The sequence below is a fragment of the Cheilinus undulatus genome, linkage group 16, assembly GCF_018320785.1.
Source record: "Cheilinus undulatus linkage group 16, ASM1832078v1, whole genome shotgun sequence".
In the NCBI taxonomy this organism is placed as follows: Eukaryota; Metazoa; Chordata; class Actinopteri; order Labriformes; family Labridae; genus Cheilinus; species Cheilinus undulatus.
In genome coordinates this window covers 17,911,542-17,938,227 of record NC_054880.1, presented here as the reverse complement: position 1 = coordinate 17,938,227, position 26,686 = coordinate 17,911,542, and the positions used below count along the sequence as shown (strand labels likewise).

General features: G+C 40.5%; 1 protein-coding gene across 5 annotated transcripts in view; it reads left to right on the top strand.

Annotated features, from left to right (window-relative positions):
* rbms3 (RNA binding motif, single stranded interacting protein) overlaps positions 1 to 26,686 on the top strand; it is a 468,933-nt gene that overhangs the window by 242,219 nt on the left and 200,028 nt on the right. For all 5 annotated transcript variants that reach the window (XM_041809940.1, XM_041809941.1, XM_041809943.1 and 2 more), the window contains one exon: positions 13,989 to 14,080. In XM_041809940.1, coding sequence (XP_041665874.1) covers positions 13,989 to 14,080 — 92 coding nt within the window. The remainder of the gene's footprint in view (positions 1 to 13,988; positions 14,081 to 26,686) is intronic.

Below are 26,686 nucleotides of genomic sequence, written 5' to 3'. Positions count from 1 at the left end.
ATATTAAAATGTGAATAAGTTTAATCACATTCTAGTCATTTCTACCCTTCTAAGTTTTACAACTCAATAACATTTTTAGTTCAGTCTCAGCCAGTTAAAGGTCCTTAAATTGTAGTCTTTACTTTCAGTCAAAAATATTGTCTTTGTCTGAATCTGGTGCCATACTTGTCTGTTGTATGAACTCTGCCAAACCTGGATCCCTGCTTCCTACAGATACACTGGGCTTTGATGGATTTACCCCCAGCGGAGAGATATCATGGATTATGAATATTCGACGAAAACAAAATTACATTTTTGTCTCACTTAAGACAGTTTTTATCATCAAAGATCTCTTTTTAGTGATTCTCCTACTTATTCCACACCTTAAAATGAAGATGGCGCTATTTCCTGCTCAGCTCTCAAACAGTCCTGCTACTACAGCAGCTGAGATTTGCAAAACAACTGTTCTCTCAGCCTTCCAAATCTTCAAGGGCTGGTCACAGACAAGCATCCCCACAGCAGGATGCTGCAACCACTGTGCTTCACAGTGGGGATGTTTTTTTGTGGTGATGTGCAGTTTTGCTGTCATGTCAGATGGTATAAAAGGATAGTTTTGGTCTCATCAGACTTTCTTCCACTGGACAGTGGAGTGCCTATACTTTTTATAGGCACTGTAAATGTCCTGGCACTGTTGTAGAGGTTGTTTTGGACCAAGGAAGAAAAGCTGCAGCAATCCTGATGCTAATGGGCTTTCTCCCAAACTATACTAAACTATTAGCAGCTGCAGTCCATATTTAGTGAGTCTGCACTCCTCTGCTTTCACAGCAATGAGTAAATCTTTTAATGTCTAATACCTTATTTAAAATGCCTGTTAAGGTCTCTAAAGATAATCCTGAATCTCTTCAGAACTCTGGTGTAATGCTCAGAGCTAACTCTTCCAAAATCTGTCAACATATGTCTTAATACAATTTTTAAGTACTGCAAGTGCGGTGTGTAACATAATTCATGTTTTAAAAAAACTATCTCCTAAAAAACTCACACATCTTAAATAGTCTCACAAACTGTCATGCTGGATTTAGAGCAGAAAATGGAGTGAGACGCCATATGGTCCTGTGCTATAGCTAATGAGTGTGAATACATATGAATTCATTAAGAGAGCAAAAAAAGGAAGAAAAATGATGAACGTGAAAATGAAGGGGAAAGAAATGCTGATACATAGAGGGAACCCATATGTTAAAATACTTTAATATTGAAGTTTTTAAATGTCAGTGACAGATTTACATATTTCATGACAATACATTTTAAAGTGTGATCCCTCAGCCCTAAAGTTAAGCTGCTGTTTTCTTAGAATGCAAAGCAGTTGCATCCCTTTCCAATATTTTTACAACTAGATGCATGGGTTGTATTGCTGTGCAGAACTCATCTATAACACTCACACCGATATTGGATGAGGAATTTGTTTTTTCAGCCTCCTGTTCAGTTTGTCTTCTGCACAATGAGCTGCCACTGGCCCCATTGGCCCTGAGCCCTGGCACGTTGCCCTCTGCAGATCTCTGACTGCAGCTCTCTGACAAGGACACTCCTCCACCTGCGAGGGAAGATGACAAGAAATACAATACGGCCAATAGGCTGGCTGCTTGGGGCTGAGACGAATGCCTTAGCTATAAATCCATGTTGCAGGGTTGATAAGTTAATTGCCTGTACTGCTATCTTCTCGCTTGTGTCTCATATAGAAGAACCTTCTGTGAGAGTTATTGTACAACAAATGGGTGCTGTCTCCAGGCATAAGACAGGCAGGTTAGCGCATGGGTTGAGAAAATGAGGGACCAACTATATGAGCATGAGTTTTGTTTGCACATTTTGCTAATTCAACTTCATCTCAGTACAGGAACATTACATGGATTGTGCAATGTTTGCATACTGAAACATGCTTGTTGCAGGGGAGGATGTATTTTGAAGGTGTTGCATTATGACTTCTCTGAGGTGTGAACGCTCCAGCAGCAAGGATGTGGTCAAAAATGGAGCAGCCTAAAGCTAACATTGTAATACACAACATTAAATTGAAATGAAGCACAGATGTTTCTCCCTAGGATCCTTCTATTGCAAGACAGATTTGTGATCCTCCCCTGTTTACTCACACATGCAAACAAAAAAGTCGGAGGTCACACACAAGCATTCGTACCCACCCATTCCACAAGCAAAGAGGCACACATTCACGCACACACAACATCCCCTGCTTGGTTTAGCAGAGGGTTACCACAAAATTTATCATCCGTCAGCCGCTGGTTGGTGCAGGATAAATGGAGGGAGGACAGAGGAATGCAGCACCAGCAAGGATGCTCTCTTCTGGGTTTGGAGAGGGACCAAGCCAGTCTGGACTTGGCCACAGTTAGTTATGGATGCCATCTTGCTATTTAAAACCCCATGTTCTCCCCTCAGTGTTTGCACAGTTAACCACCGCCTCCCTAAACCACCACCTACCCTTCTCTGCAGGGCACATAGAGGCTGGTTGAAACCCCAGATGAATCGGAGGCATATTTAAATTCACAAGCTATAAAATGTTTCAGCAGCTCCTTTTCATTCATGTATGCAGTTTACTCTGCTTTATTTTTAAGAACATGTCCCAAAGGAACGGTGGAATATCTCAATGACAGACTGGATGTATCCCTGAAACTAACAATATTTGTGCATGTATTGATCTTACATTAATTTTATTTCAAACCACTGAATCTAATTAGAAAAGGGAGAAAAATACTCAAAATACCATCTCTATCTAATCTCTCATATCAAAGAAACTGCAGCTGATTGCTGTGTTGTACATTAAAAATGAAAGAAAAAACAACAAAGAAATAAGTATTAAAGGAAATAGAATGTGGTGATACCCTGAAAGGTTATGTAGTGCCAGAAAAATGATTGATTGACAGAAAAATCTATCTCCATGAAGACTTTAGATTCTTTGTGATTTAACTTGTGACTGACCAAATTCAACAGAGGTCCAACCAATCGGTGCTAGTAGTCTCACAGTTTTTGAAATGGGGATCATCTGAGCGATTTTAGTGTAAAGACACCTGGGATAGTGGCAAAGAGAAAGCCAATGTGAAAGAAAACAGTGTAAATCAAGACTGGAGTTGCCAAAAGGCATGTGGGAGACTCCATGGTCAAATGGAAGAAAGTTCTGGTCTGATGAGACCAGAATGGGGCTTTTAGCCATCAGAAAAGGTGGACACCAAACACTGTACATCACCACAAGCACACCATCACCACTGTTAAGCATGGTGGTGGCGGCATCATGCTGTGGGGATGCTTCTCAGCAGCAGGCCTTGACGGCTTGTAAAGGCAGAGGGTAAATGACTGCGGCAAAATTCTGGCAAATCCTGGAGGACAGTCTTATTCAACCAGTAAAGGAACTATGGCTTGGGAGATTTATTTTCCAGCAAGACAAAGACCCGAAGCGTAGAAAGGTTTGAAGACAACAAGGCAAATGTTCTGGAGTGGCTGAGTCAAAGTGTAGACACCAGTGTAGGAGAGAATTTGTTGCTGGACTTGAAAAGGGCACTTCATGGCCCTCTCTTTAAGGGATTTTTTTTTTTTTTTCAAACTTTCCACAAATGTCCACCCTGATTCAAGTATGAACTGGTAAGGTAATAGATGTCAAGGGTCAGGGTCATTTTAACTCATGGGCAGCATTTGCCTATGACATTTCTATGAATCACAGTACTGTAGAAAAAAAATGTAGCCCTTCATCTCGACTCACAGCTGTACTTTTGCTGTCTGGCAAGAGATACCTTGGGTTGGTGTATAACCACCTGGCAGTAGCTGTAATTTAAGCAATAATTAGCAGCCCATCTCTGCAAAATTGTATATCAGGAATGAATTTGAGGACTGAAGAGCTTCTTGAACATAAACTGTATCGGTAACAACAACAAAACCTTGATTTTTTCACAGTTTATGTCAAATTTTATAGTCCAAATAACTGTTTATAAAGATTGGTGTACTGAGAGTGTTTACGGGCTAAAAAGAGAAAAGAGAACAGACTTGGAAACATGTGGAGTACTGACAGAATTTTTTGATGGACAGAAATGTTAATTTCCATTAAATTTGTTTTTACCTTTCATGACAGTAACATCTTTTTTGGTTCAATTTTCACAAATTTTCTGGTAAAAAGTAGCTGTTTTTGCAGCACTATCTAATTGTGCATAAATTTGAATTTCACAGAGTTACTTGGGAAAATCTGGTATATCTGAACACCAAAAGTGTCTCTTTTTTGTCAAGTTATTAAGTTTAAAGAATTCGTTTCATCTCATATTGTTTTATAGGCTGTATTTTGGAGAAATGGCACATATAATCTGCTCTCAAAATACTTCTTAATATATTTCAATTGATGGTTTCAGTTCAGTCCTGTTGCCATTGTATATGCAAGGTTTTTTCTAATACACAAAAGATAAGGTACAACTCGTGCAGGCATTTATAAACACACTAGTGTTCATTCCCTGATGGAAAGCAGAGCGAGGTCACCATGATGCACAAACTGCAGGATGGAGCATGATGCCACTGCTGCACCATGAATCATAAGAATCATATTACAGGCATTGTTATGCATATTCGTCCATGGAGTGGCCCATCTATCTCCTCTATTAACCATAATTACTTTTAAACACACAAAGTAGGAATTATGAACATACATGCAACCACACTGATTAATCACACATGTGCAACAGCAGCTCCAGAACTCCACTTGATGACTCACAAGGACATAAACAATTACACTGTTTGCCCCGTACACCATTGTAATGCTCCGTGACTTGTCGTTGATTCATTATTCATACTTAGGGCATTATTATTCCATTGTATGCGCTGCAAAATGGGATCATTAGTGTTGAATATGAGAATGTGAAAAATGGAAATATCGGGGAAATTGGTGGTGGATATAGTGGGGAAGGAGACCCCAAACAATCCCTACTATTAGCAGATAAAGAATGGTAATTTTCCCTCAAGTAATTAGGATTAGCATAATTTGACGGTGCATGAATGATGCATGGATGATTGATATGTCGATACACGCAATGTAATGAGTCCCTTATCTCCTCTCACCACTGAAGACTTTTGTGTGGAGCTAACATGAGGTGTCATCTGGGCTGCTTGAAGACTTCTGTAAGGGGAGAGCCCGGCTTCATGCACGCACGTTCACACAAGCAAAGCCGCTGGGGCTACAGTAAAGTAAGAGCAGTAGTAGCATTGCACCATCCTGAAATAAACGATTGAAGATGGTGCTTTTATCTTGAAAGGCTCCTGTTAGAGCCAGACAAGGATATATGATACAGCATGTATCATGTTCTCTTTATTCCCTTTTCTAAAAGACTGTCTTTGTCTCTGTACATTACGTACCTTTTTGTGTGTATGTAACCCAGATCCGCACTGTGTGCGTCTGCATTTTTATGTTGCAGCTGCATGCCGTTATCAGCAGCCGCACATGTAGTCGGTCACTTTGAGCTGCTTTTAAGTGACAGCTATCGATCGGATGTTTGTGTTGTTGCAGAGCCTTCAAAGTAGCGCCTTGCCCTCTGCTTCCCACTTGAGATAGTAATACCAGAGTACCTGCAGCAATACAGCCAGTACAGTACAAAGCTTCAGGAACACTTTCTTAAAGTGATACCTGCGTGCAGCAGTGTGTAGTTGTGTTTGTGTTGTTTAATTGTGTGAGATGTGATGTTTAAATTGAGTGTAATATCTCCTGACCTTGCCGCCTCTTCACTGTTAAACTGACTGTTTTTTATGCTATTAAGTGACTAAACAAGGATCAGCTAATGCACCTTTAAACATTAACATACTCAAAGTCAGTTTTTCTGACAAGACTGTGAAGTATATATATATATAGTATATACATATATATATATGTACAGTTTATAAACAAAAATTCCTTACTTCCAGTTGTGGTGGTATAAATGGTTCCAGAAGGATAAAAGTTGAAAAGCACAACAGGCCCTTACTGATATCAAACAAATTAATGATGTCTTTATTCAAAGGTATTCAAGTGCCTCAAGGATTTTGTAGGGTTATGGCTTCCTAAAAGAGAATGTGATCAACAACCTCTTGGTTTGTTGTTCTCAGCTCTCTGTTCACACTGGCAGTAAGGTGCATACTTCAGAGGCTCAAATGGAAGCTAAGCAGTTACAATGTAAAAAATCCTGCTTGATTAATGTTTAGCAAACAAAATTTGAATCGTTGGGTGCACTCCTGACAATTTAAATTGTTGATATGACACATTAAATTGAGTTTCTTAAATCATGTCAGGTGTATAGCAAGTGAATATAACAACATAAGTTGAGTCAACTTAAATAGTGCAACTTTTTTAGTTGAGCCTTATTTTTATTGGAGAAAAAATTCTGCCAACTCAGTATTTTTAGCTATGAGTATGTTATGTCAATTGAATCACAACAGAAAAAATTATGTTGGGACTTGCAACTCAAAAAAGCTGTGAAACTTGTTGCTTAACTTATCGAACTTCCTTCGATAGCTCAGTTGGTTGAGCGGAGGACTGTAGAGGATGCTCCAGGAAAAGCGGTGGCACAGGAATCCTAGGGTCGCTGGTTCGAAGGAGAAGCTTTTGAGTGGCAGTAGTCTGTAAGGACTTGGGCTGGGAATCGGAGGGTAACCAGTTCAAGTCCCGGTTGGATCATATCTGGACTTTGGCCTGGTAGCTGGAGAGGTGCCAGGTCACTTCCTGAGTACTGTTGAAGTGCCCTTGAGCAAGGCGCTTAACCCCCAACAGCTCCCGGCAGCGTTTCAACGAGAGCAGCAAGGCCATCACTCTGACATCACTCCGTTAGTGCATGTCCTTGGGGGATCCTGCCTGCACATCCGTATTTGCATGCAGATCAGCCTATGTGTGTGTAGCATGTTCAACAATGGAGTGTTTTCTTCTTCTTCTTAAGTATTTTACGTTGGTCATGTTTGTTCTTACAGTAAACCTGCAGGGCATTTCTACCTATCCTACCTCCAACATTGCCATTAGGGTAGCTGCAAGGTCATCAGCCCTTCGTTGTTGTTTCCCCCCAACGATTCCACAGTTTATGGTGGTGGAACAATGACGAGGACATCTCCCTGCTGCCCCCTTAAGCTGTCCCTGTGGCCCTTACCTTCATCTGGTCCTTTCTCCTCAGCCAGAGCCAGAAGCTTCCCTGCTCTGCCAGATCTTTGAGGGGCTACTTCTATTTGGGACCAGTAACTCCCACACTGAGGAAACACTGGGTGGAGGTTCCCACGCAGCTTCTTTTGCCAACCTCTACAGGCTATTTGACATCTGATCACCTTGCATCTACACATTCAGCTGTCAGCTCTGCCTCTATGTCCTTTTTCCACTTGAAGGCTGCTTCCATTCCTCTCTCCTATGGGGCAAGTTCTACCATGATCACCACCCTTCATATCTTGCATGTATTTTAAACTTGTATCTGTGCATATGACCTCTTTAGGTCCTCCATCCTCCATTTCTGTTCATGTAAAGCATACTCATGGTCGGTCAAGATCTGTAAGGAGATGTGCAACTAATTGATATCACTGACTAGTGCCTACTCTCAGTATATTGTCTCCTTATGCGGGATAATCTATGTTTGGGAGGGATTAAATCTTGTAGGATGTAGACTGCAAACACTGTCTCTTCAGGTCACAAGTTAGCATGTAGGTAGCCATTCACACTCTCTCTGTAATGACAAATCAAATACATGACACCATCTCTAACTTTATAGCCCAGCTACAAGAGGGGTGATGGGGAACAGCCCTGCCCTATGAGGGACACTGTATGTAGGGGCATAATGAAAATCAGAGAGCCAAAACACTATTCAAACCCAATCACTTGAAACTGATCACAGAATCTTGTCAGCAGGCACTAATACAGAAACTATAGAATCAGCTCCACATACTGTCATTTTGCCTCTATAACTACATTCACTTTGATTTACAATGAGAGTAACATCTTCATAGTTTTCTCTTTTCTACTAGTGTGATCGTGTTCGTAATATAAAGATACAAAGGGTGACTAATGCATAGAAATAGCTAGGGCAGAAGGCCAGTGAAGCCCCATGATGTCACACCACCCAGTGGTGTAAAACATGGCGGCCTCCTGGTCAATTCATGATTTCAAATTTTCTCAAAATGCAGATATCTAGTTAGTTTTTTGTTCATCATACATATAAGAGACACAAATATATGCCCATTAAGATGAATGTGTTCATCATGTAGGGTCCTTTTAACAAAGGGTCAGAGTTAATCTAATGCATTTATGCCTCTTTAAAGGGAAAAAACAACAAATCAGGTTATTTCAGGTCACCTTTTCTGCTGTGTCATTTAGAGAATATGAGCTAAACAGCTTAATGGACATCGGGTGGGCTGTTTTTGGAAAATAAAGGGTGAAGTAAGACCCCTCTGCTTCAAGTTGCCGTCCTGCATCATCTCTGTTCAACATAACACTCTCAGTGTAAATTTTCCCCCCTTAGGATGTAAGAACACTGGCCGTCTGATTTCAGTCAGCTGCTGCCAAAAGGCAAGAAGCTTTCATGCTGTTTCAATGATATGTACAAAAAATGCTTATAGTTTCCCTCAAACTGTAGAAAAGGTACATAAGTACTGTCACTGCTTGATGGTTAAAGTGGATGTTTCCTTTTGAGTAGCTTATGAGTAGAAGTACAAACCTGTACTTTAATCCTTAAATGGTAGTTGGAGTGTTTTCTTTGATAGTGAAAGTAATTGTTACAAGTTCACACTCACACTGTCTGCTCCTTAACCTCGACAACCATCCTGTCTGATGAAAGAACAGATAGACTCAAGCTGTCTCTCAATTATTATTCTCTTTCCCAACAAAACAAGCCTTTAACAGTTTTACCCTGTGGCTACAGATCAAACAACCTGCATTACAAAATCATTACGCATATATCATCCACAATAAGAGCACAGGCGAAGAGCAAACTGGATCTGTTACTGCAGGCAGCTTGCTGAGTGTCAGTTCAGTCTTCTTCAGCGCTGACCCCAAATAACCCCCCGTCCTTTCTTCTCTCTTTTCTCTCTCTCCGCCTTCCTCTCACTTCTTCCTCCATTCAGCGCCGTCTGAATATAGGTCAGCATTCTCTAAAATCCCTCATCCTGCTGAAAGTTTGATAAGTGCACCCCAGGTGGTAGTCGGCAGAATATTATATTGTGGGTCCAAGTGTCCACCTTTGGGAAACTCGGATTATTAAAGACAATCAGCTATTGCCCAGAGAGCCTCAGTAACAATCTATGGTTCTCTAAATGTGCAGTTAATATGTTCTCAGAGAAAACAATGTTTTTTATTCTGTGTTTAAAGTCTTTTTTCTTATAAATCACAAAAACACTTCCCTCTGGTGGTATGTAGCCTAGTTTTGTTTTTCTTGGCCACATTTACAAAGAGAAAGTTATCTTTTTGTGGTGCATTAAAAAGTTTACCTAAAATATTCAGCAGCAATGCTTCCTTCTAAAAAAGAGTTCTTGTTTCCCTGCATCTACAAACCATAATGAAAATAGAAACACATAAAGATGTAGGCTTAAATGCAGACCAAAAAAGATGCCTACACTCAAAATCTACACTCAGTACCCCATCATGACAAAGTGAAAACAGAATTTTTTGGAAAATGTATTAAAAAGAAAAACCTAAAATACATCTTTGGCATCAGTTATCAGACCCTTTGTAGTATTTGACCTCAGCTGTTAATATTATCTCTGGAAGAAACCAGGCGCTGCTCATTACCTGCCCAATACCATCCCAACAGTGAAACCTGGAGGTGGCAGCATCATGCCATGGGGGGGGGGGGGGCTTTTCAGCAGCAGGGACTGGGAAACTCATCAGGGCCGATTGAAAGCTGCATGGAGCAGAATCCTAAAGTGGCCCAGCCAGAGCCCTGACTTGAGCTGATCTGGGGCTTTATGGCACAGTGGCTAGATGGAAGCCTCTCCACGAGTAAAACACATGAAAGCCTGCTTGGAATTTACAAAGAAACACCTGAAGGACTTACATGTGAGAAAAACATTTCTCTGGTCTCATAAAATCAAGATTGAACTGTTTGACCTCAATTCTAATCTTTATGTCTGGAGTAAAACAAGCGCCACTTATCACCTGCCCAGTCATCCCAACAGACAACCATGGTGGTGGCAGCATCATGCTGTGGGGGTGCTTCTCAGCAGTCAGGAATCATAGACTGGGAGACTCATCCACTTTGTCATTATGGTGTACTGGTTTTAGATTAATGACAATAAAAATGAGATTAAATGATCAGACTGCAACATAACAAAATTATCAAAGGTGTAGGGGGTCTGAATACTTCCTCATCCTAAGCAGTTCTGTCAGGGCAGCACAAATTTGCAAAATGAGTAACATAAAAAAGTTTTCTCAGAAGGCTGCATGAGGAAGTTAAGAGAGTGAAGACCAAATTATTTATTGATTGCTTTTATTCAGTGTGCCTCTAAGGTGAAGCAAATTATGGAGAAACCAGGCCCTGAATGTCAAAGATACTTGTTAATAATTTTAAAGCTTTAGAAGCTTTAAACTGTAATGATTATATTCCACTTTTTAGGTTACTTTAAAAATGAGCATCCAAAACCCTGACGAAAGTGCTTGCCATGTTCTCTACATGGACAGATACTGTATCTGTGAGAAAACAGTTTGAACACCACTGTGCATTCAATGCTGTGGCTTGTTGGAGCTGTTTGAGGTGGCCTCACACCTCACAAAGGTGTGTTATGTTGTTTGGTCATCACCCATCTATACTTCCATGAAAACTGTTCTCAGTGTGTGTTATCCTCAGTTACAGTGAGAGTGTGTGAAAATACACATAGATTTTTAGTCTCTTCCCTGCCAGAAAACACTTCCATTATGTTCAGGAGTCAGTAAAAGTCTTAAAAATATAAAACCAGTCCTGGCCTGAGAAATTTTGCACTAATTGGATCTTGTGCTAGAGCTCTGCAACACATCGCTTTGCCAAAGTTATCACCATCTGAGTGTCTGCAAAAATCTCACCACTATAGTCTGTTGAAACTGTTAAAGATAATGAAGTTAAATGAAGCTAGGTCACTAGTTACACTCATTAAATGTTGTCAATTTTTGTAGTGATTTATTTGGGATTTAGGAGAGACTTGTTTTAAACTCAAGTAATGTGTAAAAGATGAACAGTTGAAAAGGAAGGAAACATTACGTTTTAGTCAAAATGCAAAAGGCTCCCAATGAAGGGGTGAAAGGGGAAAGCTTTCTGGGGCCCAGGTGCATGGGGGACATGGAGGCAAGGCTGCCCCTAAGAGGAGATAAAGGGAAGAAAATCTAGGGCCCAGCTGCACACCGGTGCCCATGAAGATCATACATTCATGAAAACCACAATGCAAACATTACAGACTAGCATCTTTTCATTAATGAAACAGAGAAAAGATCAGAGGTCTCATTCAGGATTAAATAATGTATAGGCCTGTTTTAAAGGTACTAAGATGAACGCTGGCTCACTTCAACTTTGTTACTTCTAGCTAAAGTGAATATAGCTACAAGGCTAAGTAGTTAACACTACTAAGCCAAGTAAGTTTAAGCAATGTGAGATATAGCAAACATAGCTAAACCTAGCATAGCTACATAACTTACAAAGCTACATTCTCTATGTAGCTACGTTCTCTATGTAGGTAATTCCTCTGCATAGCCACATGGCTCACGTTGCTATGTTATCTATATACCTATGCGTGCTACATAGCTTAAATAGCATGTAGAATTTGCCATAACTGCCATAGCTATGTTATCTATGTAACTATGTTCCCTACATAGCTTATATAGCTATGCTCTCTATGTAGCTACATTCTCTACAAAGCTATATAACTTGCCTAGCTATGTTATCTGTGTAGCTCTGCTCTCTATGTAGCTACATAGCTTACATAGCTGTGCTCGCTGTGTAGCTACATTATCTAAAAGGCTACATATCTTTGGTAGCTATGTTCCCTATGTAGCAATGTTCTCTACGTTGCTGCATAGCTGTGTTATCTATGTAGCTACATTCTCTTCAAAGCTACATGACTTGCATAGCTATATGTTCTCTATATAGCTACATTCTCTACATAGCTGCATAACTTACATTGCTAACAGAGCTAAGTAAGTTAAGCTATGAAGGAAGTGCACAAAACTGAACTACAGTAATGGAAGGAGAGGCAGACGGGGAGCTGGTAGAGGCATTTGACCTTAAATGTAACTTGTAACAAAATCCTGAGGTCCAAAAAGTGATGGGAGCCAAGCCAGGAGGTCTGTTTAGCCAGGAGGCTACTGCTAATGTTACTGATTCAACACATATGCACTGATATAATCAATCATATCTGGGAAAGGCCTATTCACTGGTGTTTTCAGGTGCACAGTTAGTTCTCTAGACCTTAATATGCATACCTTAATTCGCTACATACACATCTGCATACTGTGTAGGCCCACCCTCTAGCACTGACTCTTTTCTATAAGCTGCCTCTTAGTGTCAGCTGTTTGGATGCTGTGTCTGGCTTCTGCATGTTTATAAAAACACTGATTATAGTGTATTTTTTATGGGAGAGTTGAGTTTCTTAGACAGTCACAGGTATTTGAATCTCTCACTCTTGCTCTTCATATTTCCCCAATTAGAGCCCCCTCAGCCCCTCCCAGCCACACTCTAACAGCTGGCCATTAATCAGTCCTCGCACTCCAATTCTCCTCCACCACAGGTTATGATTTCCACATTACTCCACACTCCTTTACCTCCATCAGGCAGGAAAATGACCCCAAACTCCCTCTCACCACCACCTCAACCATGACACCTCCAGAGTGATATGCGTGCTGTTTATACTAGGCGAGAGCTGCACATGAGAAAACGCGGTGTTGTGTGTGTGCTCACACCCGTGTTAGAACATGATGGGGTAACCACGACCGTGTGTCTCCCCCGCCTCACACCCATTATCCTTTTCTAATTACACTTTCCTTCTGAAACGGCGGATCAGAGGGCGCCATTGACTGCTTTTAATCTGCCACCAAATTTTAATTAACACAGACGTGACCCCGTCTCCGATACATCCCGCAGAACGTCGGGATCACAATAACTCATAAATCACAGCCGCAGATTTCATTCCCCACGCTTTCCTCACGGTGATGAATTTCCAGATGGGGACTTGTGGTTGTTAACATCGGGGGGAATATGTGAGACCCTGAAAGAGAGGGAAAAGGATGGACAAAAAGATTTGTGAGGGATATGTTTAAGTGTTTTTATGCATGGGAAAGAACTGTATTTAAAGAAAGGGAGAGAGAAGTGGCACCATCTCTTGTATGCTGTCAACCTCTGAGAGATTTGTTACCGTGGAGAGGATTACGGAGGCTGTGAAATGGGGTTGTGTTAATGTGCTGGATGTTGAGGAATATGATGTGGGCCAGCCGGCTTCATAGTGTCTGAAAATCAGAAGGCTGAACAAGTGAAACGACTTGCCGATGTTCTGAGGACTTAATTGACTCGTCTCTCCCTGTTTGTGAGAGTGTATTATTTCTTTAATCATGAACTTTCAATCAGAAAATTACCATTCCATGAATTATTCTACTAGGTGAAATTAATGCATTTGAGTCTTATTAACATGCACTACGAAAAAGATTTTATTTTCGACACTTATTCCCGATTTGCATCCCACTAGCTTTGTTTGTGTGTTGGTGGAAAAGTGTGTTTGCATCCGTCTGTGGAGTCGGAGGTGGAGGTGGTGGAGGTGGGCAGGGTGCCGGGGTTTGTTATTACTAAATCGCTCATCCATGCTGCTAATTAAGATGCATAGCATCCCCCTATGAACGTCAGTGTCGCTAATTATCAAACAATGTAGTGCTCACTAGATATGAGAACTGGCAGCCTCTGTAGTCATGTTACCAACCTATTACTGCTACAATTACCAAGTGCCTGTCAGTCTCCTTGTTAGTCATCTGCCTTCATTTTACACAACTAAAGCTTGTCTTTTTTTTCTTGTTTTTTCCTCTGCTCTCTCTCCAGGCTATGGCTTTGTGGATTTTGACAGCCCAGCTGCAGCACAGAAGGCCGTGTCGTCTCTTAAAGCCACCGGGGTGCAGGCCCAAATGGCCAAGGTAAAGGCTGTTTGTTGAAAAACAAAGCCTCCTCTTACATTGTTATTAGCACATCATTGCTCATTCAGCCCCCTCCGGGAATTTTATATCGTGCTCTTAACACACTTAATAGATTTTAGTGGATCTAAAAGTTTCCCACATGCAAACTTGCTCTGTCCATAAACACACTTTTATAGAAAGTCATTTTCTGCCGAGCTTTGCTGCTGAATGCAAAACTTCTTCCCTGCAGCGTAAGACAACTCTTAGATGTGGGTTTATAACTGCATCTGTGTATTACATGACAAGCTAGGAGGCCACTGTGGTGCGTGTAGGTCTGTTTTCTGTTTTTGACACTCTTTGGCAGGTCAGAGCCGTCACCTCACACCATCCAGTATCAAGACTTTGCTTTTACATGTTGCTTGTTTCAAGCAGTTCTGTGGATTAAGTCATGCATGAACGTGTAAGAGTAAGCGTTGCATGGTTGCTAGCGTGTAAGCTGGTCCCGTTGTAATTGGAGTTTGACCGGCGTTTGTCCTGTTGTGCCTGTTATTAGGCTGCTAAAGTGGAAGCAGATGAGACAAGCTGTGTGAGAAGTACAAAGAGGACCCAAGTGGGTTGTGTAATTGACCCAGGTAAACGGTTAGAGATACACACATGGGGATACGTGGGTTTAAGGGAAGAATGATGACATAATACAGAATTATTCACCATTTAATCTTGAATCTTGGTGCTTAAAATGACCACATAGGGATTATTGCTGTACTTTGCTGTCTGTTAAACCCCCGAGTTTACTGATCATACTGTCTTTTTCTAATTTATTCTTTATATACTTAAGCTGTCGATTTTTTTTAGAAAAGATTAAACAGATATAGAACAAATACACAACCTTCTTACCCTCACCCATTCCAACCAGGGCTGCCCATTTTAGGGGGGAGAAAGAGAAAGCTACTGGGCCCATCAGAAGGAGGCAGGTTAGCATAGCATGATCCATCCTAAATCTGAAAATGCTTATCAACTTTCATCACAAAACCTAAATATTAACCATCCCTTATTATAGCAACAAACAAACATTTTATTAATTGTTTCCCTTTTCAAAAACAAACCATTTCATGTCTTCTTAAACTGGTGTGAGTCTGTATTTATCGCACATACTGATCATCTAACTGTAAGTCTAACGAACAAACCTAAACTGGCTGCGGCCACAAGACCTGTGAGAATCTGGACTACAATCCAATGAACTGAACGGAGGTGGCTGGGGTGGAGGAGGGTTGCGACATCCACAGTGCAACAATAGGCTGGCTGTGAAAGAGAGATTTAAAATATGACAGCTGCATGATGATTGGTCAAACAAGGTTGTGGCAGACTCTGATTAGTACTTAAGAGAGTGAACGCTCATAATCAGCTGATCAACAGAGCGGGAAGAGAGAAAGAATGGAAGAAGGGAAGGATATGGTTGAGTGGTTACTAATGAATGAGAGGGAACAGTCCCTCTGCTTGAGTTTTTACTGAGCTCCATTTGTGATGTAATTCAGGACACATTGTAAAAATGATAGTGAAAAGTAAAGCCAAATGAAAATTGAAATCTGGGTTTTTGTGAGAAACTTGAGCAGATAAAGCTGTCTGGAAGTTAAATTTTTATCCTTAGCAAAGTAACATCATTCATCAGTTGCATAATGCAGCTGAGTTAATGCTCTGAGACTTACTGCCTGTTAGTTTTTCCACTATTTAGGCTGTTTAGGCTGTTGAATAGATTTTATATTTTTTCAGGCTATTGAAATGGTGTCAATAAATTCACTTAAATGAAAACATGCAATGAATGAGTCATACTGTTCATTTCAGTTGTCCTTGATACTTGCATTGCTTGAGTTTTTTGTACTGCCTGCTGAACAAAGGAAATAAAAGCAGGTTGTTGACTTTTGTGGTAACTCTTCTACTTGTAGTAAGCCACAGTTAACTACAATGCTAAGTTGGATCACACTGTGAGCGTAAATGCTCAATTGGGTTTTATTTTTGCTCCAATCTGATTCTCTTGTATGCACATTATACTCTAAAATGTGGTCTGTATTATTCATTTCAATGGACTCATAGTGGATACAAAGGTGGCCCGAGTTTAATTTGAAAAGGTAAGATTCCAATGTGACTTGCGCTGTTCAGTCAGGAAAACTCAGATCTGAGTTAAAATGATCAGATTCAAATCACTTTGGCCTGCAGTGAGGATGCAGCCTAAGACAGCTGTGTATCATCAGATCTCACTTAAAGGCAGTCCTGCCAGTAGAATTGGTCAGGCCCCTGAAAAATCCAGTGAATGAGCCTGTCCCAGTTGTGATTCACTGATGATATCAGTGTTTTGGATCAGTAGCATTGGTGGTAATGCCCTGACTAACAAGTTATTTCAATGTGGAGCTCGAAAGTGTGTTAAGCTATTATTGGGTTCTTTTTTTCAAATTATGTATTCATGCCACTTTTCAACCGCTTTTCATCACTGCTAACCTATTTTTTCCTTATTTTAACCAACTTCACCACTGTAGTCATCTAATTTTGGCTCATTTTGGCCATTTTTAACCCATTATTGCCACTATTTTTACACCTTTAATTCACTTGTACCACTTTTCAGCTGCTTTGATCAATCTTTTTGCACCATGTTGAACCCTTTTTGGTGTGTCATAACCAGGTTTTTCCACTTGTAACCCAGTTTTGCATCTGTGAACCCACAATTGTCCCTTTTTAATTGCTTTTCATCACTGTTTCTGCCCATTTTTCTCCATTTGACCCATTTATGCCTCTTTTAACCATTTTTTTCACCTGTCACCTATTTTTACAACATTATCCTATTTTTTCCTCTTTTAAAACACCTTTCACTACTGTAGTCATCCAATTTTGGCACCTTTTGGCCATTTTAACCCATTGTTACCACCATTTTGACACCTTAAATTCACTTGTACCACTTTTTAGCTACTTTGATCAATCTTTTTGCACCATGTTGAATCTTTTTTGGCTTTTCTTTACCAAGTCTTTCCACTTTTATCCCAATTTTGCATCATATTTACCATTCTGTAACCACTTTTGACACCATTTTTCCATCAGTTTCTGCCACTTTTCACCCATTTTTGCCACTTCTCACCGTTTTTGCATTATTTAGCATTTTTTCCATTTTTTTTCCCTTAAAGTTTTCCAGTTCCTTTTATTTTATTCTCTGGCATTCTGTCATCTGTGAACATTTGGGCTTATTATTATGGCAGGAAGCTCTCCCTTTTATCCCCCCTTATGGGTGGCCTTGCTTTTATGTGATCAACTTCAAAAAACCTTTTCAGAGCACCCCTACTCTTACTGATAAGTTCCAGTGATCGCCCAATAGTACTGTAAGTTGTCATCCTCAGAGCTTTGACAGAGTCAGTGACTGGTTGCCATATCTCCTTAAACCCAGCTGTTTTCCCTAACACCTGACATCAGATTTCTACATCTATAAAGTACTAGAGAACTTTCTAAGGCAGGGTTCAAATTTTCTTATTTTTCTTACTAAATTCTTCATCTTCATGCAGACAGCACCGACAATAACAATAAACTAAAGCACAGCAGGGCTTTCTGTCCGGCCATCTATGATTGACGAGGCTATTTTGGTACCAGCCTATGAATTGCAGGTGTCAGAATATCTAAATAGGTGAACAAAATGTCAGTAGCATTAAAGCAATGAATATGGTGATTACTATGACGATACAGCATGAGTGATTTTCTCAGACGAGATGGTCCGTATTTGATCTGATCCAGAAATCCCCCCCCTGCCTTGAAGCCAAATGATGAGATGGAGAACGGGGATGGCGCCGCTGAAGATGACAGAATTGATGACAACGATGAAGGCGGCAATTATTTTGATCAAATGGGATGAGATCTGACAGGAGGAGATGATATTCGGTGCGGTGCTCAGGTGTGCCATTTCTCAAACGCACCATTTGGTCGTTTCCTCTCCCCCTCACCCACCCACCGGTGTCCTTCTTCCAATATTTATAAGAGGCCGGGCTCTCAGAATACAGATAAGAAGCCATGCTCTTTGCCTTTCTCGTTTTTAAGACCATACTTTGCATCGCTCCCCTTTACTCAGTCAATATTTTCACCAGAGAGGTCTCATGTCCCCTAAAACAAAGAGCTGACCTTTACACAATGTTTGTTTGCATATGAGTGTTGGAGGCGCAATCACAAAATCATTTTAACATTTATGTAAAATATCTTTCTTCTTAGCATCTCCATGCCGCACTGAAGGACAGGCCAGTGCTTGGTGCTGGGACTCTGCTCTTTTATCACACTTGTGAGGGACATTAAGGGGTAGTTTGCCTTTATAGACTCCCTCTGCATCCCTCTGATGTCTCTTTAGCAGCCATCATGACCATCACTCTCTTGACTCCTCCTCTTTTGTTTCCCCCACATACCTCTTATGTATTTTGGAGCACATTTGTATTCACACCCGCTGTGCATCGCCCTGCCAAACATCCAATGAGCACTATTTATTCCCATCAATAATTAACAACAGCCTGTCTTTCTACCTGCCAAGGTGTCTCTGTCATAGTGGAGCAGCATTCCTGCTGTCGAGGCTCCAGCTGCACATTCAGAAAGGTGTAAATCACAAAGACGATTGGTAATGCCACAAATAAGAGCATTCCACCTCTCTCCCTCACTCCCTCCGCTCCATTTTGTCACATATATCTCTCCACAACAAAGTAATAAAGGAATAGCAAGTCAGAGCCAGAGGCTTTGAGCTCATTAAATAAAAGCGTCACAGTAATCAAGTCGTGCCTTTTTCCCTGCCTTGACGCCATTAAAACGCTTTTATTACGCTGCCTTATTTTAAACACAGCTGCAGAGCACAGAGAAACAGAAGGAGGAAAAAGGGAAGCGCTTTCCTCTCCTTCTTCCTCCAGTGTAACAGCCTGCCATCTCTTTCCTCTTACTCCCCTTGGAATTTGAAATACCAAGGCAGCGGAGATGAAACATTGCCTTCCTTTTGTCTTGCCCTCCCCTGGGGATGGTGACAGCAAGAGGGAGGAGAGGAGCCATAATTAAGACACCTAAAGGACACTTCCCCCCTGCGCCTCCCTTCCTGTCACTCACCTCTACACGAGTCACAGATAAGAGCACTTAGCATTGGTTTGGAGCATGTGTGTGTGCGTTTGAGTGTACATTTAGACAAGAGGGTGGGCTTGAGCTTGAAATTGACTGTGTGTACATATCAATGTGTGGATATATGGACAACCATGTAGATTATGTGTAAATAAAAAAGATTGCATTTAATATTTATAAATAATGAATGTAAATCATTATTTCTGTTTTTTCCAAATATATTTTAGAAGTAGTAGTCGTGCTAAGCACGGGTCTTGTGCTATTTTGATGGAGGTGATGGAATCTTAGCACCTCTGTTCACTTCACTGGGAAGATCTGGATCATACTGCAATGTCATGCAATTCTGGAGAAGCAGTGTGATGCTAACCTTGCAAAGCAGATGGATACGCCCATTTCTTTTTTTCACTAGTGAATCCATCTTGCAAAGCTCCCATCTGAACCGTTTGGGCCCGGTTAGAAAATGACAGGACCAATAGGTGACAAGAGGCAGTACTTTCAGGCCCAGCAGAGTTGTGACGTAAACAAGCAGCAGCAAGAGGAGGAACAATTATTGCGGAAGAGCCTAGCGTGGACGCTGCTAAAGCGTAAGTTTTATCAGAACTTGACAACAATTCTTCGTTAAAAGAAGAACAAAGAACAGCAGTGAGTTGTTTTCTTTTCAAAAATGACAAAAGTCGAGTACTTACATGTCTATAGTCACCATGTTTTGCGTTATTCCCCGTAGCTCCGCACGTGCAGCTCGATAGCAGCTACGTCACGTGTTTTGTCGCTCTTATTGGCCCGTAGAGATGTGACAGACAGAACGTTCATCCAATCACACTCTTGAGTTTTTTTCCAAGCCTCTGCCTTTTCTCAAACGTTTCCTATTGAAGCTTTCCCAGATCTAGCGTGTCAGGTTAGTGTGATGCAGGTACATGGGATGATTACCATTTGATGAAAAATGAAAACAAGATGTCCAGATTTTCTTTTCACAAAAGTGAACATATGGGATGAACATTAAGGGCAAGGACCAGTTCACTGGAATGCTGGGCATCATTTAGGCCAGGGATTCTCAGACCTTTTCAGCCCGCGACCCCCAAAATAAAGGTGCCAGGGACTGGGGACCCACACTGTACCTGAAGGTGGTTGAACACATGCACATTTAAGAAAAGTCATGTGGAGACAAGGTTGCCCATATCTTTTTTTAAGTCATTTGTGCCATAGTATATAACCACCAAAAAAATGTGAATGACTTAAAAACAGAACTAAATTGGGTTAAAAATGTCAAAAAAGGATGTGGAAAAGGAGTTGAAATGGGAGTTTTAAAGCAGACATGGGATAGAAGTGGAAAAGGTAAGGTAAAAGTGGCCAAAAAATGAGAAAAACAAGGGTTAAAGTGGAAAAAAAGGCACAAAAAGTGGTAAAAGGGGATTGAAAGTGGCAGAAATGGGACAAAAGTGGCAAAAATGGGTCTACAATTAAGCGAATTGGGGTTTAAAAGTGGAAAAAAGTCATTTAAGCAAGCACAAATGGGTCAACTGAGGCAGAAAAATAGACTGAAATAGGCAGAAATGGGTTAAATCTGTAAAAATGGGCATAATAAAAAGCAAAATGTGGTTAAAATGGGCATTAGAGTGGTAAAAATGGGTTAATAGTAGCAATAATGGGTCATCAGAGGCAACAATAGAAGGAAGGTGGCAAGAATTTGTTTAGAAGTGGTAAAAACAGGCAGAAAAAATGGTTGAAAATGTTTAAAATTTGATTAGAAATAGGTTAAGTGTGGCAAAAATGTGTTTAAACTGGCAAAAAAATTGGTGGGGAAAAGTGATGAAAATGGGTTAAAATTTGGTAAAATTGGTGTAAAGTGGCAAAAATGGGTTAAAAAATAGGCTAAAATGGGTTCAGTTTTTACAGAAGTGGCAAATAATAGCAGCAAAATTGGCTGGGAAAAAATAGTTTTAAAACTTTCATAATTTTTTAAGGCATCTGGCAACCACCTCTAAGTGTCTCACGACCCCCAAGTGGGTCCCAACCCCCACGTTGAGAACCCCTAAATTTAGGCTTCAGACCTTTTGAAGACAAACAGAAGTTTACCTGCATAATAGATATTACAATACATGTAAGTCTGAGTTATAAAGGCACTTTTTAATGCCTCTTTTGGGTGCTTTTCATGGAATAACCTGTTCTTTTTATAGTCACATATTCTCTCTCTACTATACAGTATGCAGACTGACCTCACTTCCATGTTTCCAGCATGGCTGCGGGTCCTGCCTCAGACAAGCCTTTCAGCCTCATTTTCATGACTTGGGGACTTGGGGTTCCTGTGTTACTATTCCACAGAATGGTTGTTGTGGTGGGTACCTGTACGACACGGCTTCACCAAAATTTGTGCATAAATGGCCGTCCAATTCATATCAGTCAAGCAAAGTAAATGGGGGTGCTCTCTTTATTGGCACCGCCAGCAAATGGCCACGCCCCCAAATACCTGAGCATGCACTTTGTGGATTGTGACCTGCAATTGAAAGATAGCCAATTGGAAAGTAAGCTGACCAAAGGAGGAAGCACAACAAGCCCAGCCATGGTGACAATAGTAAATTCAAAACACAAAGTTAGATGGATGAAAAAAATGGAGGGCCAATGTGTTGATTTCTAACAGCAACACAAGTATTTACATAATGAATTCTGTAAACCTTACCACAGTTGAACTAACAAGGAGAGGAGCTGGACAGAAGTTGCTACCACAAAGGATGTAGCAGCTAACTAGCAGCTAGCCAGAATTAAAACATTTTAAAATACAAAATTTGCTTTTATAATTTACAGTCATACAGGCCAAAATGAGCAGAGATAAGAGGTACTGCAATGTAGTCTGAAAAAGGAGCCTACATTTCATGTCAAATTTACATGTTCTTACTGGTTGACAGAGAATTTATCACGTATTATTGGCATCATATGTTTATTCCACTCTCCTTATATATGTGTGTGTACGTGTGTTTGTATGGATGTATGTTTGCGGGACAAGGAGATATTGAGTTTACTGCCTCTTTACTCCGTGGACTCTATTCTCTCCGTCACGTTGTTCAGGTAGCTTTACAGACGAGGAAAAACTGACACGTTGAGCAGACAGAATGATAACAGGTAAAAGCCGTGTCGGGCTTTGCCGAATGCAAACCTGTCAAGCAGCCGCTGGCCTCACTCTCCGCAGGCTGCCATTTTCCCCTTGAGCCAATCAGACTGAATTATGGGAAGGGCACCCTCAATTGTGGTGTCTGTGTCGGAGAGGTAATTCCGCCTGACAGCTGCTTGCTTTCAGACAACAGCCAGTCTTTATGGAAATCATCCCTCTCTATTCTGGCTGCAGTCGGCTTCTGCTGATAAAAGCCCAAATGAAAACAAAGCTGTCCTTTTCCACTTCCTTTTTTTCACTCGTTGTTTTCCTCTCAGGCCAGCCAAGAATGAGCATAACAACTCTAACATCCTATGTACATCCTGCTTTGATGCTATACATGCTAAGATGAAACAAACATCAGGCTGATCTTATCTTTCTTAAGATCTGACCTAAAATGCCATGGCGGTGTGAAGATGCATTTGGAGTTGTGTTTTCTTCCTCTTACTTTCTTGCAAAGGTAGTTTTCAAAATGGGAATTATAGCCTGTTAAATACTTATTTCTTTCACTGTAATATCACTCTTTATTTTGCAAATGACAGAATAAAATAAAATTCAAATTTTCCCTTTTTTAATATAACATAGTTAACTGATTACAACTAGTCAAATATTGCAGCCCGGTAAACTTAAGTTGATTTTGTGGAAGTTACGTTTAAGTTACTAGTTATTGGTTGCACAGAAAGGACAAAAATGTAAGGCTTTCTTAAAGGAGACTTGAGTTTAATATTTATTTGAAATAAGATGTCATAATCCTTTAAAGGAATACATGTTGCAGTAGCACATACACATCATCATATGGGTAAAAAAAATAAAGTATGAGTAGATAAAATGAATAGGATAAGATGTACATTCAGTGGGTTTCTGTGTTAAAGTGACTTTTAAGTTAAGGTGATGTTTCTAAATGTTTGAACACATTCAGTCACCTCATTTTTCAAAGTAAAAGTCTGATAAGTAGGGATGAACTAATTCCAGTATCAGTATCAGGTGTTCGTGCGGTTACCAAGCCTAAGGCTCAACAGACTCGCTCAACACTGCAGATACTGTTGTCTGCATCGTTTTAGAGCATATTCTGTGCATCTCATTGGTGGAGCAGGCAGACTAGATTGGAACCACGTCTACAGTTCAGTGATAGTTGATCATGAATGAGGATCCCAAACTGCTAAAATGTTATGAGAAAGGTTATGGACATCTAATGGAAATAAAGAAAAACTTTAGATTGATTTTAAGAACTTTGAAGATAATATAAAGCAGTAATACAGGTATTGGGCTGAACAGCGGCACAGGGGTTAGTGCTATTGCCACAGCAAGAACAGGAAGAAGGTAGCTGGTTTTCTTCCCAGCCAGGGCCTTGCATGCAATGTTCATTGCATTTATTTTTCTATGAGGAAGACTAGATTAATCTCTGATGACTAAAACTCTGGCAAAAAAAAAACATTAAGGAGACTAAAATTACTCTTAAACATTTTTCGTTTTTGTCAGACATTGATCATCTATGGTATTTCTTTGCTGTGGGTAAATGCATCAAGACTGAGCTTATCCGTAGCTATTCTGCTGTTCAATTGTATAAAGCAGGGATACCAAGTTTCTCAGGGTGCACGGAACACAAACAATCTTTTAAACTAAAACTAAGACTCAAATTTAAAATAGCTGTCAAAATTAACATTGGACACAATGACCGTCAAGCAATCTTTTTGTTTTTTTACCTGAGAATTATTTTCTTACCTTAATTTAACCAGCCAGCAACTTTTGTAACTTCAACCAATCTTTACAAGGATTCTTGCTCAGTCAGACGTCATAAAATGTGACATTTAGTTATCAAGCTTCATACATTTTTTTTTTTACTTTTAATGTTGCTAACTAAAGTGCCTTATTCTGAAGGTTTAAGTAGTCTTGAGCATGTCATCCTGATGAAAATCTGTGTCTAGATTGTCAAATTTTGAAGCTCAAGGCCACAGATGAAGTATCTGATAAGTTAGGAGTGAAGATGTAAGGACTGGTTTTCTCACAAAGGTGTCAAACTAATCAGTGGTATTGATTTTGTCGAGTTTTAGGTTAATGTCTGGGCCTAAGCATCAGGGAAGAAGCCTATGGTGCAGTGTGCCCTTGTCCCAATAACCAATATTTATACGCTCCACCCTAGCTGCAGGCAGCCAGAGAGGCACTGCTTGCCCTTCACTTCACATTACAGTGGGGAAATTATGCTAAAAGCGTCATTAAAGTGCCTCCATGAAGTGAATCCCAAATGTTTATGATAACACAGTGCTTGCTCTGGCCCATCAAGCAGTAGTCACCAGCGGATGCTTCAGATGGTTTAACGGTGTGAAACCAACCGGAGTGTTGCTCCCTCTCTCTCTTTTATTCTCACTCTCTTTAACTTCCTCCCTCTTTTTCTCTGCACCCTCCTGGGGAAAATTTCCCATCAATATCACATTTATATTCATGTGAAAGGCACGGATCCCCCTCTGGGTGGTCCACAGTCAGTCAGCAGTCTTCTTATTATCCTCTAAAGGTGACTCCTCTGACGTCTTAGCTCCGTTGACACCCACAGACCCCACAGTTCGGCTCAACACATGACGACCTCTGAGTGATAATCAAAGAGAAGGCTGACAGTGCTCTTACATTTGGTTGCTGACAACAGCTAGCCAGGCGAAACCTTCCTTCCCCCAAGCATGGGTTAAATCTGGGGAAGAACGCCAGGGGAAATGTATTGTACTGTGAATACAGTGGGATAATTGGACAGACTTTTGGGGATACAGGTGCTCACTCAGCAGCATCGCTCACCTCTGCATTAGATGTTCGCCACCTTGAATGTGAAGCCGTCTCCCCTCTGACATCCACTGCGGTGTTTGTTCACAAAGCATATGGTGTCGGAACACAGAACGGTGATCAGCACTTTCTCCCCAAAGCTGCCATCGACAAGGGCATCCTTATGATCGCAGTCACTCAGCAGCAGCTCATTTCCTTTTTTTGTCTGCCACACTCCATATTTAAACACAGCTTGTTATGCAAGTCAGCATGCAAGCATATGGTGTGAAAACTTATTTATAGTTTTATCCTTTAGCAAGCACTTGTAGCTTTAATGCTGCTCTGCCATTGTGATAAAAATACTTTCAAGCACTGTGTTGTGCATAGATTATTAAAAACATTATATTCTATATCAAATGCATTATCTATCCCACTGGGGGGCACTAGTTTGGGAAAGTTTATGTATTTTAAATGATGCAAGATAAAGATAACAATAAAAATACACTAAAGAGCTGAAACATGGACTAAGATTTAATACTGATACTGATAATTATATAGACTGGAAATTAAGAAACCTGATTTTAATATTTAAAAGAATGGTCTTAATAGTGGACAAAATGTATGGTTGTGTCTTGTTAAAAGGGTAAGATGTCCATGAAAGCCAAAAAAGGTCTACATTTTTCTACATATTTCTTATTGCTCCCTTTCTCCATAATCCCAGCTCCTAATCACCTAATCGTTATGAATGTGTAGTGATGCACCTTTGCACCATTTTGACTCCCTAAAGCAACTGTTGTAAAGACCTCTAGCCACCTTATCATTGTTCAGTCAGGACCACACATAATTTGTAATTTTAAATGAATGTCTTCATAAGCAGTTACTTAATTCCATTATGTATATTGGTTATGTGTGGCTGTTCTGGGATCCTCCCTGCTCTTCCACAAGCCTACATGGAAAGCGTCAAACGGGAACAGCACAGGCTCTTGCCTTTTTTGTGCCTACTACCTAAGGCAGGGAGAGAAGAAGCAGAAGACACCCAGAGCAGAGCAGGCATCAGTGGCAACAAAAATACATTGGTTAAGTCAGGAGCATAATAAAGGAGGAGCTGGGGTGGAGGAGGTTTGCAAAAAAAAAAAAAAAAGTGGCTTGCAGATGGAGCAGCAAAGTGTGGCCAGGCTAGAGCAGTTGATATGGCAGCATGAGTGCGATCAACCAACAGGGTGATTAAAGCGTGTCAGGTGGCCATCAGCTGATGTGGGTTCACATGAGATCAGCTGATCTCGATTTTGTGGCAGTGCTTGCCTCCATGGCCTGCATGAATTAACGATATGTTTGATTTTTTTGAACAATGTTGACAGACTTGAACTTGAGACTTGAGAAAGAAAGAAAGGTAAACTGCATGCTCCTCATGAGTGCATAATTGCTGTATGATCTATTACTGTATGCACTAATGCACCATTACACCTGTTCGATCCCATTATGCCTTGTCGTATGAAGGTTGGCTATGTTGAAAAGTAGTAATTTTGCAAGCTTATGGACTTTTTTTCATTCTAATTCATCAGAGATGTATCTTTTTTTCTTCTTTTCTTACATCCAAATATTCCCTAAAGCCTTATCACCAGTGTAACCTG